Below are 15,425 nucleotides of genomic sequence, written 5' to 3'. Positions count from 1 at the left end.
TGTCCTAGCATTATACATCAAGCTTAAACAATTAAGTTCATGTTTATAAGTAAAGCTTGGTGTACCTTAAGCTTTCCACATATTTACAGCTTGTTTTTCATCTAATCTATACGCTTTAAACTGAGTTCTCATAATCTTATGTACTGTGTGTGTGGACATGTGAACCAATGACCTCAGACAACCCTGCGCTTCTTAAAACAGAAAAATAAATAATAGTTATGAACTGTAATTCAGGCTAATGTCGCTTAAGCAGAGGAAACACAAGCAGGTGATACACATCTGACAATTTATTGAAAAAAAAAAAAGAAATGAAGAAAAAACAACAACTGCTATCCCCTGGTATTGAAAAATGTCCCCCTATAACTACCTCAGTTCTAAATTAAAACACAATTCACACCAGATTCTTTTCTTGTTTTAAGATCATTTATATACATATATGGCTTCATACAGCAGCAACATATTCTGGTTGTTGTATTGTAATACAAGCACATCAGGAAAAAAAGTAAATTTGAGAGACTCACACTGTACAAATTGTTTGGCTAAAAGACAGTCACTTACTGCCAACAATCTCAAAGTAAAACAGACATATCAATATCAGTAAGGAAATGTCAGCATAATGATCTCCAAACAATAGCATTTTCTCTTGTATATAGATTTATTATTTATACATACATTGATTGCACATTGAGATATAGAATTTCTTTTGTTTTTTAATTGTGAATTTCTGTACATAAGTTAAGAAATGTAACAGTTTGTTTCAAAATAGGTCACATTTCATCTTCACTGCTTTGTTTCTCTATGAAAGTGCAACATCTCATAATTAATAGAGTCTCTTCTATAAAAGTTGGTCCAAACTTTAATCTGAATACACAAATTAATCATTAATCTTTATCAAATTGACTTTTTTTAATTTAGCAATTTTATGATTTTTTTTCTATTATTTCTATATTTAATTTAAAAACTGCTGAAAAATACAAGAATAAACAAGAGTCAGTTTACAAAAAAAGCTTTACATGTAAATCTACTTTCTAAATACTTCATATTTTTTTTTCCCATAACATCATTATTTCTCCACAAGCCCATAGTACATATACATATTGTCATCAGTAAAAACAAACCGAATGTAACAAAAAGTAATAAATGAAGTACAAGAATGCATAGATGTAAGCATTTGCAAAAAGTAACAGAGCATATACAATACAAGTCAGCTTGCTCATATCTAAAATATTGTTTTATGATTTATCCATTAATATTAGCAGACGTTTTCTATGTTGTAGTCCTCTTTTTGAAGAGCAGCCTGCACAAGAAGTATAGCTCATTGGTTAATAGATCCTTTCTAGAATAGATATGTGGCAGTCGTTTAAATGCGAACCTCATGTAAAGAAATCAAATGACATTATTTTTATAGTATTTCTGTGACACATCAGCTGTTTTACATTTGAGGAGAAGTTACTGCATATCACTTCAAAATATCGATGCTTTCACAAAATGTTAAAACAGCTCTGAAGTGTATCGTTGTAACATATGTCATTATCCTAGGGTTCAGCCGCAGGACAAGATTCAAGCAGATTCAAGTCTTTCAGTGATATGCTTATGCGGTACGCTCAACATTTCCACAGAACACTGTTTAGTTACCATGCTTCAGAATAAGCTTGTCTCTGACTCGGCCAAGTCTTGATTTTCTAGTATTCTGAGGCAAAAATAAAAGAATTATCATTAAAAAAATATATATATATATATATATATATATATATATATATATATATATATATATATATATATATATATATATAGAGAGAGAGAGAGACATACACCCATTAAGAGATAAAGAGAGAGAGAGAGAGAGAGAGAGAGAGAGAGAGAGAGAGAGAAACACTATCCTTGTACAAATGGAACTTTAGAAGTTTTAAGATTGAGTAAATTGTGCAAAAAATATAAAAATGTGTGATCATTATAATCACTGTGGTCAATAATTGAATTATGTTTCCCATGTAGGCCTGATTTTAAATGGTATTTCTGTTTAAATGCTTTTAATAATTAATTCAATATTTCTCTAAAGCTGATCCTGGAAAGATGACATGCTAGGAGTTGGAATCATGAAGTGATACTGAGAATAACTGTTTGTGTTATCGAGATGCCAGGATGTGATTGGTGAAATCACGTTTGGCTATTTGATACAGATTTTGATCACAAAAAGTCAGTTTGAAAAATCTGAAAGAAATCCATTTCTGGAAATAGTCTGATGGAGAAATGTATGTGCAAGATAAAGACATTGGAAAGGGCAGGTAGTCAGATATTAAGCTCGCTACATACTATAATCACTAAACCTTAAAAGCACATTTTAGATTAGGAGTGACACTGCATGCCAATCTGTGCATCATTTCATGTTTACACAGACAGAAAAATTGACGGTCGGTGAAAAAACATTATACTTGTTTTTGTCGTATTAAAAACGTGTTTCTCTTCCATAGCAGTCAACCAGATATCAGTTAATTAAATCTATTGAATATTTAATTATTAAACTTAGACAGAAGGAACACTGCTACCTTTGATCCACTAGAACACATGTAACACATGCAGTTTTATGCACTTTTTAGTGACACATACAGCAAGTCTTCGGATGTGCCAGAACTAAGACTTCCAGTTTTTCAGGAATTTCAGTTTAGTCAGAACAATTGGCGTCCTTATTGACCTCAGTTTCAGCCAATAATTAAACTAAAAAAAAAACAAACAAAAAAAACAAATGAAATAAACTAATATAAGCCTAACTAAGTTGAAATAAGAATACCTACTGTGTATAACTTGATATATTATAAATTTTCCAAAGACAAGACATCTCAGTTTTCTTAAACCTGGGCAGGTATCAATAATTTTGAAAGAGTTTTGTACAGTGTACAAAGTGAATAGCATGGTAGCCAAACTAAACAAAACAAAGTGAAGGCTAATGGGTTTTATGATGGTTGTACAAGGATAGCGAGGCAGGTCAGCTGAAAAGGAAAGAGGGAAAGAAATGGAAGAAAAAAGGCAGGCACTGGATCTATTTTATTTCTCTCCATTTTTTGATATCAGTAAATGGAGAGTAAGAGAAAGAGAGACAGAGAGAGAGACAGAGAGAGAGAAAGAGAGAAAAATAAAAAGAGAGAGATAAAAACATAGATAGATAGATAGATAGATAGATAGATAGATAGATAGATAGATAGATAGATAGATAGATAGATAGAACTGACTTGTAATCTGTGACGTGACTCAACCACGTCTATTCTCCTTCACGCTAATAAATAAATACATTTCCCTACACTTTTTTTTAAAGGCAGAGGTCTGTAGCTTTTCTGCATGCACAGATGGTGGTCCATAAGAGCCCATCTGCGCTGTAGTTTTTTAACTACAAACAGAACTCCTGTGTGAGGGACCGCATGAGAAATGTTAAAGGACATGTCCAACAATTTGTAAAAATTTCTGCCATGATAAATCAAATAATGAGAGTCTACAGGGTAAAGACTGGTCACTGGTATACTATTAAACCATAGCATTTTAGGATTGCAGTATATTCCATATACAATTGATTAATAGAGCTCAAAGGGCCATCAGAGTATACACATTGCCCCAATATGAGAGCTTCCAGGATACAAACACCTAAAGAAACTTTGCAAAATGGGTGGACCTGTCCTTTAAGGACCCCAAAACACTGTTAAAATGCATTGTACAAGCTTAATCTAACTTTAGCTAAAGCCAACCATACACAAAATCAATAACATGATTTGGAAAAAAAAGAAAAAACTCAAAACGCGTCAACTTTATACTTCTGCCATATATATTTACCGTCTATTTACAGGAAATGTAGAAAGGTGTACAGTTATGAGTGAGAATGAGCCAACCGAAATGTCAAGTGTCAGATCCAGCTTCTCTCAATTCACAAAACACTAAATCTGCTGCCCTGATTGCTGAATTCTTTGTGTAAACGCTCTGTACATGACATGATCACAACATACTTGTTAAAAACGAAGTAAGTCTGCTGTGATTCAAACAAATTGAGGAGAAAATAGAAAGTGTTGTAATAATTCATGTAACACAGTCCATTTAGGCAGACAGTTTTTTTTTCCTAAACTTCTTCCAGGTCCTGCCAAGAAATGGACCTTCTACAGATAAAACTATATACACTCATCTTCAGAATCCAGTTCTTTTTCCCAATCAGGTTAGCTTTGAGCTGTCTATGGAATTAAGCACTGCATGTAGACATTAGAAAGCAAAAGCCAGCAGTTTGGACTCTAACAGCATGCTAGACTTGTAGAGAAAAAGTATACATCACCATGCAATGGCCAATTTAAGGGCTGGTGAAGAGAAAAAGCATAAATTTAAAAAAAATAGGTGCCTTAATTTAGGATGTCACCCGATCACAGTGTGAATTTAGTGGAGAATTTGATTGTTCTGATAACCAGGATGTTCTGTAGTTGCATAAATGTATGCACGTTGCAGTTTAAAGTATGAGTCTCAGTTGTGAACCTCACCGTCTTTGCCCTGATTTGACCACTGGTTCCCTGTAGCGAGAAGAAGGCAGCAAAATAAAGCACATTTGATTTGGCTAAGGAGCACAGGCACCTGGTTTGGCACTTGGTTTGAAGGCGCATTGCAATGCTGGAGCAGGAGCTTCCTCCTTCAGCTCCCCACCGAACAAACGTCCTTGGCAATGTGCAGTCATATCACAGCCATGGCTGAGCAGGGCAAAAGCAGGAGAATGTCCGTGATGAGAAGCAAGAGAAGAGAGAATAGCTTGAATGGGTCATAATAGCCTCTTTGGGCTCTTACTCTCCAATCTGATGAGCAGAAAGGTATTACCTAAAAAGAGAAAACAAAAAAAAATCCATTAATCCACTGTCAATCAAAGGACTAACTAAAATTTCTTTAGATATTGAGCTAAAATTCCACCTTCACCTGTATTCTGTGTATATGTAAAACCAAGGTTGTATTTTTTAAATGATCTATATATAATAAAAATACATTCTGTCAAAGTAACAGAATACAAAAAATTTTATTTCAATGGAATCCAGTTTCATTACTTTTATTTAACATTTTCCCCAGAAATTTGCTACTCTTACTCTGCCCCATGAAAATGTCATTTAAACAGATGCGGTTGGATTGACTGTAAGAAATAAAGGCTAGTTGGTAATCATAATTGAACTATGTGTACATGTTTATGTACCTTTAACCAGACACCCAGCTGTGAGTAGTGGTCTTGACCCCATGTGGAGGGAACCCTGGCTGGTTTGCCATGGAGTCAAAGTTAAAGTCCAGCGTATCCCCGTCCATTAGTGTGTCATGAAGAATAGACTCCATGTCACACTCGAAGCGCTCCACAGGCATGCCATCTAAGTCGCTGGGCAGCTTTTCCATGTGCTGAATGGGTGGCAGGCTAGGTCCAGGGCCATAGCCATTTCCATTGATGTTGCAGAATGGGAGTCCTCCCCCTCCTGCCCCACTTCCTCCTGCCATGTGACCCGAAGCCCCATATTGCATCTGCATAGCTGACTTGATGGACCCAATACGTCCTCCATGGCTCATGTTGGTCATAGGATGTATTGGACGCCCATTCAGAGCCACAGAGGTAGGTGGTGCCTGGCCATGCATACTGTGAGAGTGAGACAGAACGTGGCCATGGGAAGCCCCACCCCCCATTAGTTCGGCTCGCCCACTACCATAAGGAGGCAACATGCGTCCTCCTCTGCCTACCGACTGGGAGACCACAGTGTCTACAGAAGGAATCAGGTCTGTATGTGGGTCTGAATCTGAGGTCAGGAGCTCCTTAAGCAGTCCTGCTGGGCAGTTATACTGCCCCATGGATCCAGAAGAAGCTGGAAAAGAGGGCTTGCTCTCCAGAGTCTGCATGGACATAGAGGACAGGTTTCCCATGCTGGGCTGGCCATACAAGCATTTGCGGTAGTCTTGTTGAGGTTGCTGGTTGCTATATGGTGCATATCCAGGGCTGCTCTGTAGAAGAGAGGAGGGAGATGATTGATTGGAGCTTGAACTGGGCCCCCCAGCTGATCCTGGGTTATTTGGCGAGAGCAGGTTGAGATTGTCCAGAAGGTTCTCCATAACATTCTCTGTGCTGCCATGGCCCAAAGAACTGGTCATCTCCGAAAGGCTCGGTAGAGTTGAGGTCATTTTGGAGGATGAGCCAGGGCCCGAGTAGACCATGTGCATTTCTGAGTCAGTCAGGTCATCCTGCTCGGGCACGAAGGGTGAAAGACGTCCGCTCACCGTGCTGGCGTTGGAGCTGGTGCGAGGGCGAAAAGTTGTCCAGGGCTCCAAGTCATCATTGCTGTGTGAGTTGGGGCTGCCAGGCCACTTGCTATATTGTGAGCCCGGGCTATCAGCACCAGCATCAGGACCACCCTGAAGGGCCAGCTGCAGGGATAAAAAGTGGGTAAATTGATTTGAAGGCTTAATTTCAGCTTGTTGACCAGTTTAACATACCGTAGTTACCGTTAAGTTGAATATGCGTGAAGACTTTGTAGGTTTAAACAGTTCCAAAATATGAGTCAAATTTTAACTCAGTGATTCAGGGTAGGAATAAATGACAGCTGATGTGAGGAAGTGGGTGAATACAGTCTTTGCCAGCATACCTTTTTCTTGGCTGCACGCCCTCTACTCTTTGCAAACTTGCCAGTGTTATCCATGGAGGCGGCACGACGACGAGGTGACTTGCCATTCTTACCACCCTCTGGGTTAAGCATCCACCACGAGCTTTTCCCTGTCCCCTCATTCTGCACTCTCACAAAGCGACTATGCAGAGACAGGTTGTGCCGGATCGAGTTCTGAAAAAGAGGGATGAGGGAGAGAGTGTTATGACCACCCTTGCCCTTTTTCCAGTAAAATTTTGTTCTGATGGTATATCACCACAGTGCAAATCCGCATAGCAGCTGTTTTCTATTCATCCTCATGCTTTTGACCTTTCCTTTCATATGTGGTCTACAATTCCACTTAAAATCCTTCTGTCTGTTCACCAAGGTTCCCAGAGGACTAGGTCACATATCATTTAATGTACTTTAGATAAAAATATTTTAGAAACAACCTTAAAAATACATTACAATATGCTTTTTTATAAACTGATATAAATATCAGTAAAGCATTCTGGACTGTTTATTTACAATCACAAAGCTGTCCAGGGAGGTACAGTAAAATACAGCTGCAAATTTTGCATATTAGCCTATAATTGTTTCATCCTGTTGAAATTAGCAAAAAAAAATGGATGTATTCTTATAATCTTTAGGCTTGCATGAAGACACATTGTAGTCAGCGACCCCTTCCAGTGTTGCAGGAAATTTCCACAAACCGTCTAATGATCATAACACATGAACATCATATATCAAGTCACTAGGCAAATGTGCATCATTATTTTTTTACACAGGGCCTAAAGAGTTGCAATGTTTTGTATCATATCTTGACTTTATTAGTAGTGAATAGTTATTGAGCTGTCATGTTATTTAAAAACATAAAAAGAGAAATTGTAGACTTCCTGGCTTTGCGTCACTGACTTCTGGGGCATTGCAGACCCCACTTTGAGAGCCACACTTGTACTGGATGCTTCTACTGCAATGAACAGCTGCTCTGAGGTGACCTTCTGTTAATAAATAGTTATTAGTGGCCAGTTCCATAAAAGCCTACATTAAATTAATCTGCTGGTTTACACATCACAAGGCTGATAGAACTGCAAGAAAGAATAAATGGATCTGCCATAGTGCTGTGGTCAGTCAAATATTGGACACATATTTCTGCCTGGAGAAAGAGTAAAACTGCTTCTAATATTTTGTCCACTTTACCAGTCACACACAAATGCATTTATCAGAAAAAAACAACACACAGCAGCACAATGCATCAATAGTAACCTAACATACTGTACATCCTAAGCAACACCCTTAAAGGGTCAGTAGTTGATTATCAAAATCCATGAAGTGCTTTTACAGAAAGTAGAACCCTCACTTTTATTGGGCTCTATTATCTCACAATAGCTGCACAGCAGGAAAACAGTCTCACAGCACAGGTAAATATTCAGACGGTTGGAGACAGGTATTACTTGAGCTGCCGTCACAGTAATATTCATGATTAGAGCTATTTCTCATAAAGTTAAACAAAAACTGGGCATTTTTTCAAGTGCTGGCCCTTGAAACTGCCTGTATGTGTGTGTGTGTGTGTGTGTGTGTGTGTGTGTGTGTGTGTGTGTGTGTGTGTGTGTGTGTGTGTGTGAGTGTCTGTTTGTGTGTGTGTGTGTGTGTGTGTGTGTGTGTGTGTGTGTGTGTGTGTGTGTGTGTGGGGTGGGGGTGTGTTTGTGTTTCTGTTTGAAACAGTGTGTGCAGTGTATAAAACAAAACACCTCGTGAAATATATGTTTAGTATTTTTTAAATATAGCCACCAGAACTGCATCACTGAAAAACAAAAATAGAGGAGAGAGAGATGGAGAAAGAGGGAGAGGGAGGGAGAGAGAGAGAGAGAGAGAGAGAGAGAGAGAGAGAGAGAGAGAGAGAGAGAGAGAGAGAGAGAGAGAGAGAGAGAGAGAGAGAGAGAGAGAGAGAGAGAGAGAGAGAAATACACCTAAATACAAACTAAATACACAAAGGCGGCCAGATGTGTGTATTTGGTGTGTCGTTCAGCTTGTTTAAAAAAAAAGTTCATTGGAATTTAATAATAGCACAAAGACATTAGATATCTGGGATAACATGCCTGGGTTTCAAAGACAACAACAGATGGAGTTAGAGTTACTGGCACGCTTTTAGTTATGATTTTAAGGAACTTGCAAGCAAAGCTGTCAAAAGGTTTAAAATACACAAACGTTAGTATGCTAGCTAGCTTGCTAGCAATCTTAGCTACTTTTGTGTTCAAAATCATAGCTAGCTCTCCTACTAGCAAATACTAGCAATATAATTAGATGCTGTGATTGCATGTAGTCTAGTTTAGCAAACTTTGGCATCTGCTATAAAATCGAAAACTCCGTACAGGTTTTCCGTAAAGGTAACATTAGCCAGACAAGCTACTTAACTATCAACATTAGTGCTGTGTTTGGCTAATATTGCTGTTTTTCTGTTAAGCAACAGTTGTGTTTCCTAATGTTTACGGATGTCAATAACTAAAATATGCAGTTAGTACAAATTGACATGAGTCTTAAAAAACATGTAACAAAGAACAAATTATTTAAATATCCAACTTGTTAATACTTGGCCATCAATAATAGCATTACAGGCAATTACCATAAGAGAAATTTCCTTTTTAAATATATTCATTATTTTGTGTGTGTGTGTGTGTGTGTGTGTGTGTGTGTGTGTTGTGTGTGTGTGTGTGTGTGTGTGTGTGTGTGTGTGTGTGTGTGTGTGTGAGTGTGTGTGTGTGTGTGTGTGTGTGTGTGTGTGTGTGTGTGTGTGTGTGTGTGTGTTTTAGAGAATGATTGCGAATTTGAGCCAGACGCCAGAGCGTCCTGTGACCGTCATATATCAGCAGGACTGAAGGAAGGAGGCTGGCCACAACACTCCAAAGTCTATCCAAATCTAACACTCGTGTGCACACACACACACACACACACACACACACACACACACACACACACACACACACACACACACACACACACACACATATTACCCAACACCTTATGAGGCATTACTCCATCAGAAGGACAGTTTTTATTTTGGTTCTTGGGTAAACACAAACCCAGATGTGTACCTATTTTGTGCTTGTACTGTAAAAATTTATAAGCTCTACACAAATTTACAACTAAATTACCATAATTTGAAACCAATCTGCTGCTGAGAGATCATGTAATTATTGTAATGATAAGATTTGAGATGGAATTGAAATGTCTCCTGTCAGCCTGTGTATGGCCTGTTGCTCATGAAAAGACGACAAGGGGGAAATACCAAGGCAGAACTTTGTGTGCTGTGTGAGAAGATTTTGGCAAAAGAGTGTGTCTACAGTGTGGTCATACTCAGAGAAGACCAGTTTCCTGCTTTGGGTTGTGTATGTAAGTAGGCTTTTTAACTGAGCTTGAACTAATGGAACACCAGGTTTTCATACTGCTATTAAGTGTATGTTGGTTTCCCTGCATTTTGGATGACAAAATAATAATAATTAATATAACAATAATAATAATAATAACAATAATAATAATTATAATAATAATAATAATAATAATAATAATAATAATGATAATGATAATAATAATGAAAATAATAATAAATCATCATCTTAATCTTAATCATAATAATAATAATCCTATCAAGGATCATCAATTTGTTTGATGTTGCCCTTTAGTGGAATCCCTCTTCCTGTTAGGACAATAGGTTATGAATTAGCAGTAACTGAAGACAGGAACCTCAGCATTTCAGCTCATCACTGTGTTCAAAGTTCAAACACAATCATGGCTAGGCTGCTGGGGTACAATCTCTTAGGAAACGAAGAACATGGGATTCTGCATTGTCCCAATCCACATTCTTGAGCAAGGTTACTAAACCGCATGGTTGTTGTGCTGTGGAGACACTCTAATCTCAGCTTTGCATCAGTCCCACCATTCCAAGAATACCATAACAATACAACGACACAACACAAATGGAGCAAATTTAACAGAATGTTACTGGTGAATTACAGCACAATGGGCCATATTCAGCGAAGCGATGTAGAAGCAAGAACAGGCTTGAATGCCGAGGACGACATATGATTTGTTTCACGACTGATTCGTGAAACTGCTGTAGGTAAACAAAATAAGTGAGGACATAAGGAGGATCAGTAAATCGGCTTCTGCTCTATATAAACAAAATGCTTCCTTCATCTACATAAGAACACAAAATGCCCTAGTCTGAAATTTAAAAATAAAGACGAATGACTTTTTTCATTCCTAATATTACAACTCTATTCCTGTCATAAATATATTGTTTAAACTATGTGAGATGCTCTTTCTTAAAATGCCATAACTTATATCCTATAGCATAATAAATAGTATAGTAAAATAGAATTTTTCTTCAGAACTGTAGAACTCCAGCCTGTCACTTATGTCTATTAGTAACATCACTAGTATTATTAAGGCTGCAAATAATAATGATTTGACTGCATGTACAGTTGTACAAATGTTTTTGATCATACAGATATGGCAAAGACAATAAAACCTATACTGATATTGTAGGTGGAATTTTTATGATCTAAATAAAAGCAACTTTGATGAATAAAGGCCAAAGTGTCAGTTGTGCAGAGATAAAGCTGCTTTATTTACAACTGCACCATTAAATAACACTTTTTTCTTATCTACAGTGTGCATGCAGGGAAAGTATTTCTTTTTAAACAGAATGCTTTGGACACAATCTTTATAGTGTCATATTGTACTATTAATACCTAATTACAGTAAACCTGCTTCTAGAAAGTTTTGAGCTGATTATAATTGGTTGTAAAATAGTAAGAGTCTCTCAGACCAGCTGTGTATGAATCCAGGGTTCAATAGCAACAGTCAAACACCAGGAAGTGACCACATGAAAGAGGACTGTCACAGGAAGCCAGCCTTAATTCCTGTCTTTCAGGAAACAGTGGTTGCAGGTCAGTGTGTAGATGTGTGTGAGTAAAAAGGACTGGAATGCCAGCCCGCAGCGATCAGCGGCAAGCCCTGCCATTTTGGGAGGGGGGGTGGGATGTCTGCTGTGCTCCCACCCCATCAGCCTTCTGTTTTGGCTCCAGTGCCAGCAGCGCTTACACTTACTGGCAAGAGAGCACACACAATGGCCTGGAGTCCATCACAAGTCCTCACGAAAAACCCATGTACAAAAGTACAGTCTAGAATGGCTCATTGCACTTCCCTTCTTTTTCACATGCAGAAGGAAAACATGTTATGCAGTCCAGCGCAACAGCCAGTCAAATTGTGTACAGCTGTGTTTTTTTAATGTGATGTGAAATGAAAACCATATCGTTTTCCTCCTGTAATGCGAAAAGTGAAGTGTTAATAGCTAAGGGTGGAGAGTGGAGAAATGTAATGCGACATGATAATATTGATAAATATAATTATTTAATATAATTTTCCCATGAATGCATTGTGAGATCATCAGAATATAATAATGTCTTTTAACTCTGACCTACATTTTAATTAAAGATTGTGGACAAATATTCATTTAATTTACTGATAAATCAACCTGATCTCATTGGAACCTTAAAAAAACCCCAGTGGATGTGGTTAGATTTTGGCAGATTTAAGATGATGAAGAAAGAAATAGTATAAGTGCTCACCTCTCACTATAGCTCTCACATTGTCCTTCTATGTAATTTTGTTTCATGTAAATTGTTTTACAGATTTCAAGGGTGAGACCTAAAGGTATTTGCCAAGCCTAAATCAAAGGGCAAAAACAATCAAAAAACATAAAACACTGGTTCTGGTTGGTTGGCATGTAAGGCTGAAATTGTGCAAATAAAACTCTTTCATTGGCTATAAATACAGCAATGGAGAAAGGTACATGAACCTTCACCAGGTATGCACAGAAATCACAAAAATCACCCGTCCATTGAGAACATGGCACACAATGATCAGAAAAGTATATTAACACTTCAAAACTCTCTGTGTATCATGACCAGCTTTTATTCTTATTTTATTTTGTTTTATGACTGTCATTCCAAATATCTAGAACATATTGAATTTCTGCAGTGCTGCAGCTCAGTCCATTGGCCCAGTATGCATTTTGTGGCTTGACTTAGTAGCTTGAATTTATGTAGTAGTTCTCCCAGCAATGCATAATCAACAACAATTTTAGTTCACTTCATGCAGTCAAGTCGAATCACTTTCTCACTACAATTTATTTGTGCTAGAATAATATTTCAACTGGACCGAGAGAACCTCTCTCAGACAAACCTAGCACACCCATGTACATATGCTGTGTTCTTACCTGACTAAGCAAAGCGCATTATGGGGGAAAACAGGTGCCGCTTTTCAACCGACACAGTTCCTGGGCAGGTTCCTCGCCTGTGCTAGTTCTCAAACCAGTGGTTCCTGGCTGGAAAAATAAATTCCTCCCTGGCCCTAGTAACTTGCAGGACTGGAACCCCAGCAATGAATGTGTCATGGTATGGGTGAGGTGCAGGGGTGTGGAAATGTACCATCACCAGGAACAACAACTGTGCTGGTTTTTAGCTACCATGCATCTCCAGTAACTACTGCAAAAGAAAAAAGACATAATTGTATGGAAAAGTAGCTTAGCAGTGGTCTATGAAGGGAGCATATCAACTCTCTTCTATCGATATGGTCTTCAACAGAGAGTCAAGACAAACTTTATAGCTCAAACTATATAGCTTGAAAAACGTAAGAAAGGTGTGCAAAGACATATAGTAAGAAATGGTCTATTCCACCTTCAATTGGACGACTGATCAAACTGTAAACATTGTGATCAGTCAAAATCGTCCAGCACTGACTGAGAACCAGCTCTTGAATGCACACTTTTTCAGTTGAAAAAAATAAGGCCAAATTGACAATATCAAAAGGAGAGTAACCAATTGTTTAAGTCTGTGAGCTCATGTATTCAGATATTAGCATTTGAAGCTTGTTCATCTACCCTGTGATGTTGCACAAGCAGCACTTCGGACAAAGTGACATGTCTCTTGCACGTATGTTAGCTGACACTGCAATGTTTGCCATTATTGTGCGATTAGGGACAAATTGCATGTGATTGGGACTTGCCAATTCACAATTGTGAAATTCTTTTGTAAAAATTTACTACATTAAAAACAAAATAAAAAAAAATTTTTTGTAAAAATTAAAAACAGTGTTATTTTACAAGAGGCAGATTTTTTTTTATAAGAATATGAGTTATTTGTTTTGTCCTGTAAGAAAGATAGAAGATAATATGTTTTGAATTAGATATATGTTTATTGATTTGATTATAATTCTGTAAATTAAGTGGTTTCATTATATAAACCATGTCACCTGTGGCATGCATGTACTGTACTGCATTAGAAGTGTGTGTGTGTGTGTGTGTGTGTGTGTGTGTGTGTGTATGTGTATACGTATATTCTCCATGAACAGCTGGAGGTCAGAGGATTGGGACTGTCCATGCCAAGGACATAGTGTGCAGTTATCCCCTTTCCCTCTCTTACTTTCTTTCAGTCCAAGGAGGCTGAAAGGCATTAGTGTTTTCTCCACCCCCCCTCTATCTCTCTATTTCTCTGAGGTCTAAAGAAGCCTGCAGACTAGACTTGGCCAAGTTAATCGCTCATTTCTTTAAAAGATCTCAAACACCACATCGGGCTCTTTGGTTTGAAAAAAAGAAAAAGAAAAAATTCCCCAGAGAGAATTTAAAATGAAGAGGAGCAGGAGCTGGTTTGAGTCAGCAATCAAGGCCACATTAGAGCTTTTTTTTTCTGTAAAGGGACTAAATAAAAAAAAAAAAAAAAAAAAAAAAAAAGGGGGGGGGGGGTTCCATTTCCAATATGCACTTGATGTTTAGGCGTCGGAGTAGATTGAGAAAAAAAAGAAAGCATACAATTACAGGAGAGGACTTCAAAGCAGGTTTCACGCCCTCGTGAAAGAGGTTACAGTCAAACCGTAAGGTGGTGGTGAGACATGTATTCAAGCCTGTCAAAGGAAAAAAAAATCCCCCGAAAACTAGGTCCTTCTACAGAACTTCCCCAGGGAGACAAAGCGTAACAGGGACACCAAGACCGGTTCACACAGTCCGTGGCAAAGCAGCACCGAGCTCGTGTTAGGTCATGTCTGGTTGGGGAGCCATCTGTTGACAGATTGGCGTGCGTGTCTTTGTATATATGTGTCTGTATGTGCTTGTGTGTGTATGTATGCCTGAGTGTGTGTGTGTGTGTGTGTGTGTGTGTGTGTGTGTGTGTGTGTGTGTGTGTGTGTGTGTGTGTGTGTGTGTGTGTGTGTGTGTGTGTGTGTGCATGCACGTGTGGTTAGCAGCAGACTGAGAGACAGCCCAGACCTGTCATTACCCCATCACTAGCGCAGCAGGTTTCTAGCAGTCTAACACCCTAAGTATAGCTTGCAGCACTTACAGGAGGTAAAGTCAGGTAAGAAAACAAAGGATTAAAAAACGTAGCATTTACATTTCTTCTTGACGAGAAGAGTACACTTCAAACCCTTAATGCTGCATTTTGTACAACCGGCTTTGCTGCAACTTTAGCACTGCTGCTGTTCCTACGGCCCAACTTTGCTCTCGTCTGCAACTTTGAAATGAAAAAGCTAGTCATTATGTTCAATTATCTTGCCACTTCTATGGTCTGTTATGCCCCCCACATGGCCAATCATGTGACTTGCTATGACATGTGCAGAGGCTTGATGACAGCATGGCACTTCGCAGCAGCCGTGTCATCGCAGTTCGACCAATGTTTCTTTCTTAGAACTGTTCTTGTCTGTTAAAGTCACAGTTTCTAAGAGAAATATGTATCATAGTATCATGCATCAATC

At 38.2% G+C, this 15,425-nt stretch overlaps 1 protein-coding gene across 1 annotated transcript in view; it reads right to left on the bottom strand.

Annotated features, from left to right (window-relative positions):
• Window positions 1-401: 401 nt before the first annotated feature.
• Window positions 402-15,425, bottom strand: part of foxo1a (forkhead box O1 a) — a 35,193-nt gene continuing 20,169 nt past the window's right edge. The window contains exons 2-4 of the mRNA XM_083548389.1: window positions 6,621-6,812; window positions 5,198-6,402; window positions 402-4,833 (exon numbers count right to left, since the gene is read on the bottom strand). Of these exons, the coding sequence (XP_083404515.1) occupies window positions 5,200-6,402; window positions 6,621-6,812 (1,395 nt within the window). The 3' untranslated portion in view covers window positions 402-4,833; window positions 5,198-5,199. The remainder of the gene's footprint in view (window positions 4,834-5,197; window positions 6,403-6,620; window positions 6,813-15,425) is intronic.

The sequence above is a fragment of the Silurus aristotelis genome (genome assembly GCF_946808225.1).
Source record: "Silurus aristotelis genome assembly, chromosome: 8".
In the NCBI taxonomy this organism is placed as follows: domain Eukaryota; kingdom Metazoa; phylum Chordata; class Actinopteri; order Siluriformes; family Siluridae; genus Silurus; species Silurus aristotelis.
This window is presented reverse-complemented; position numbering and strand designations above follow the sequence as displayed.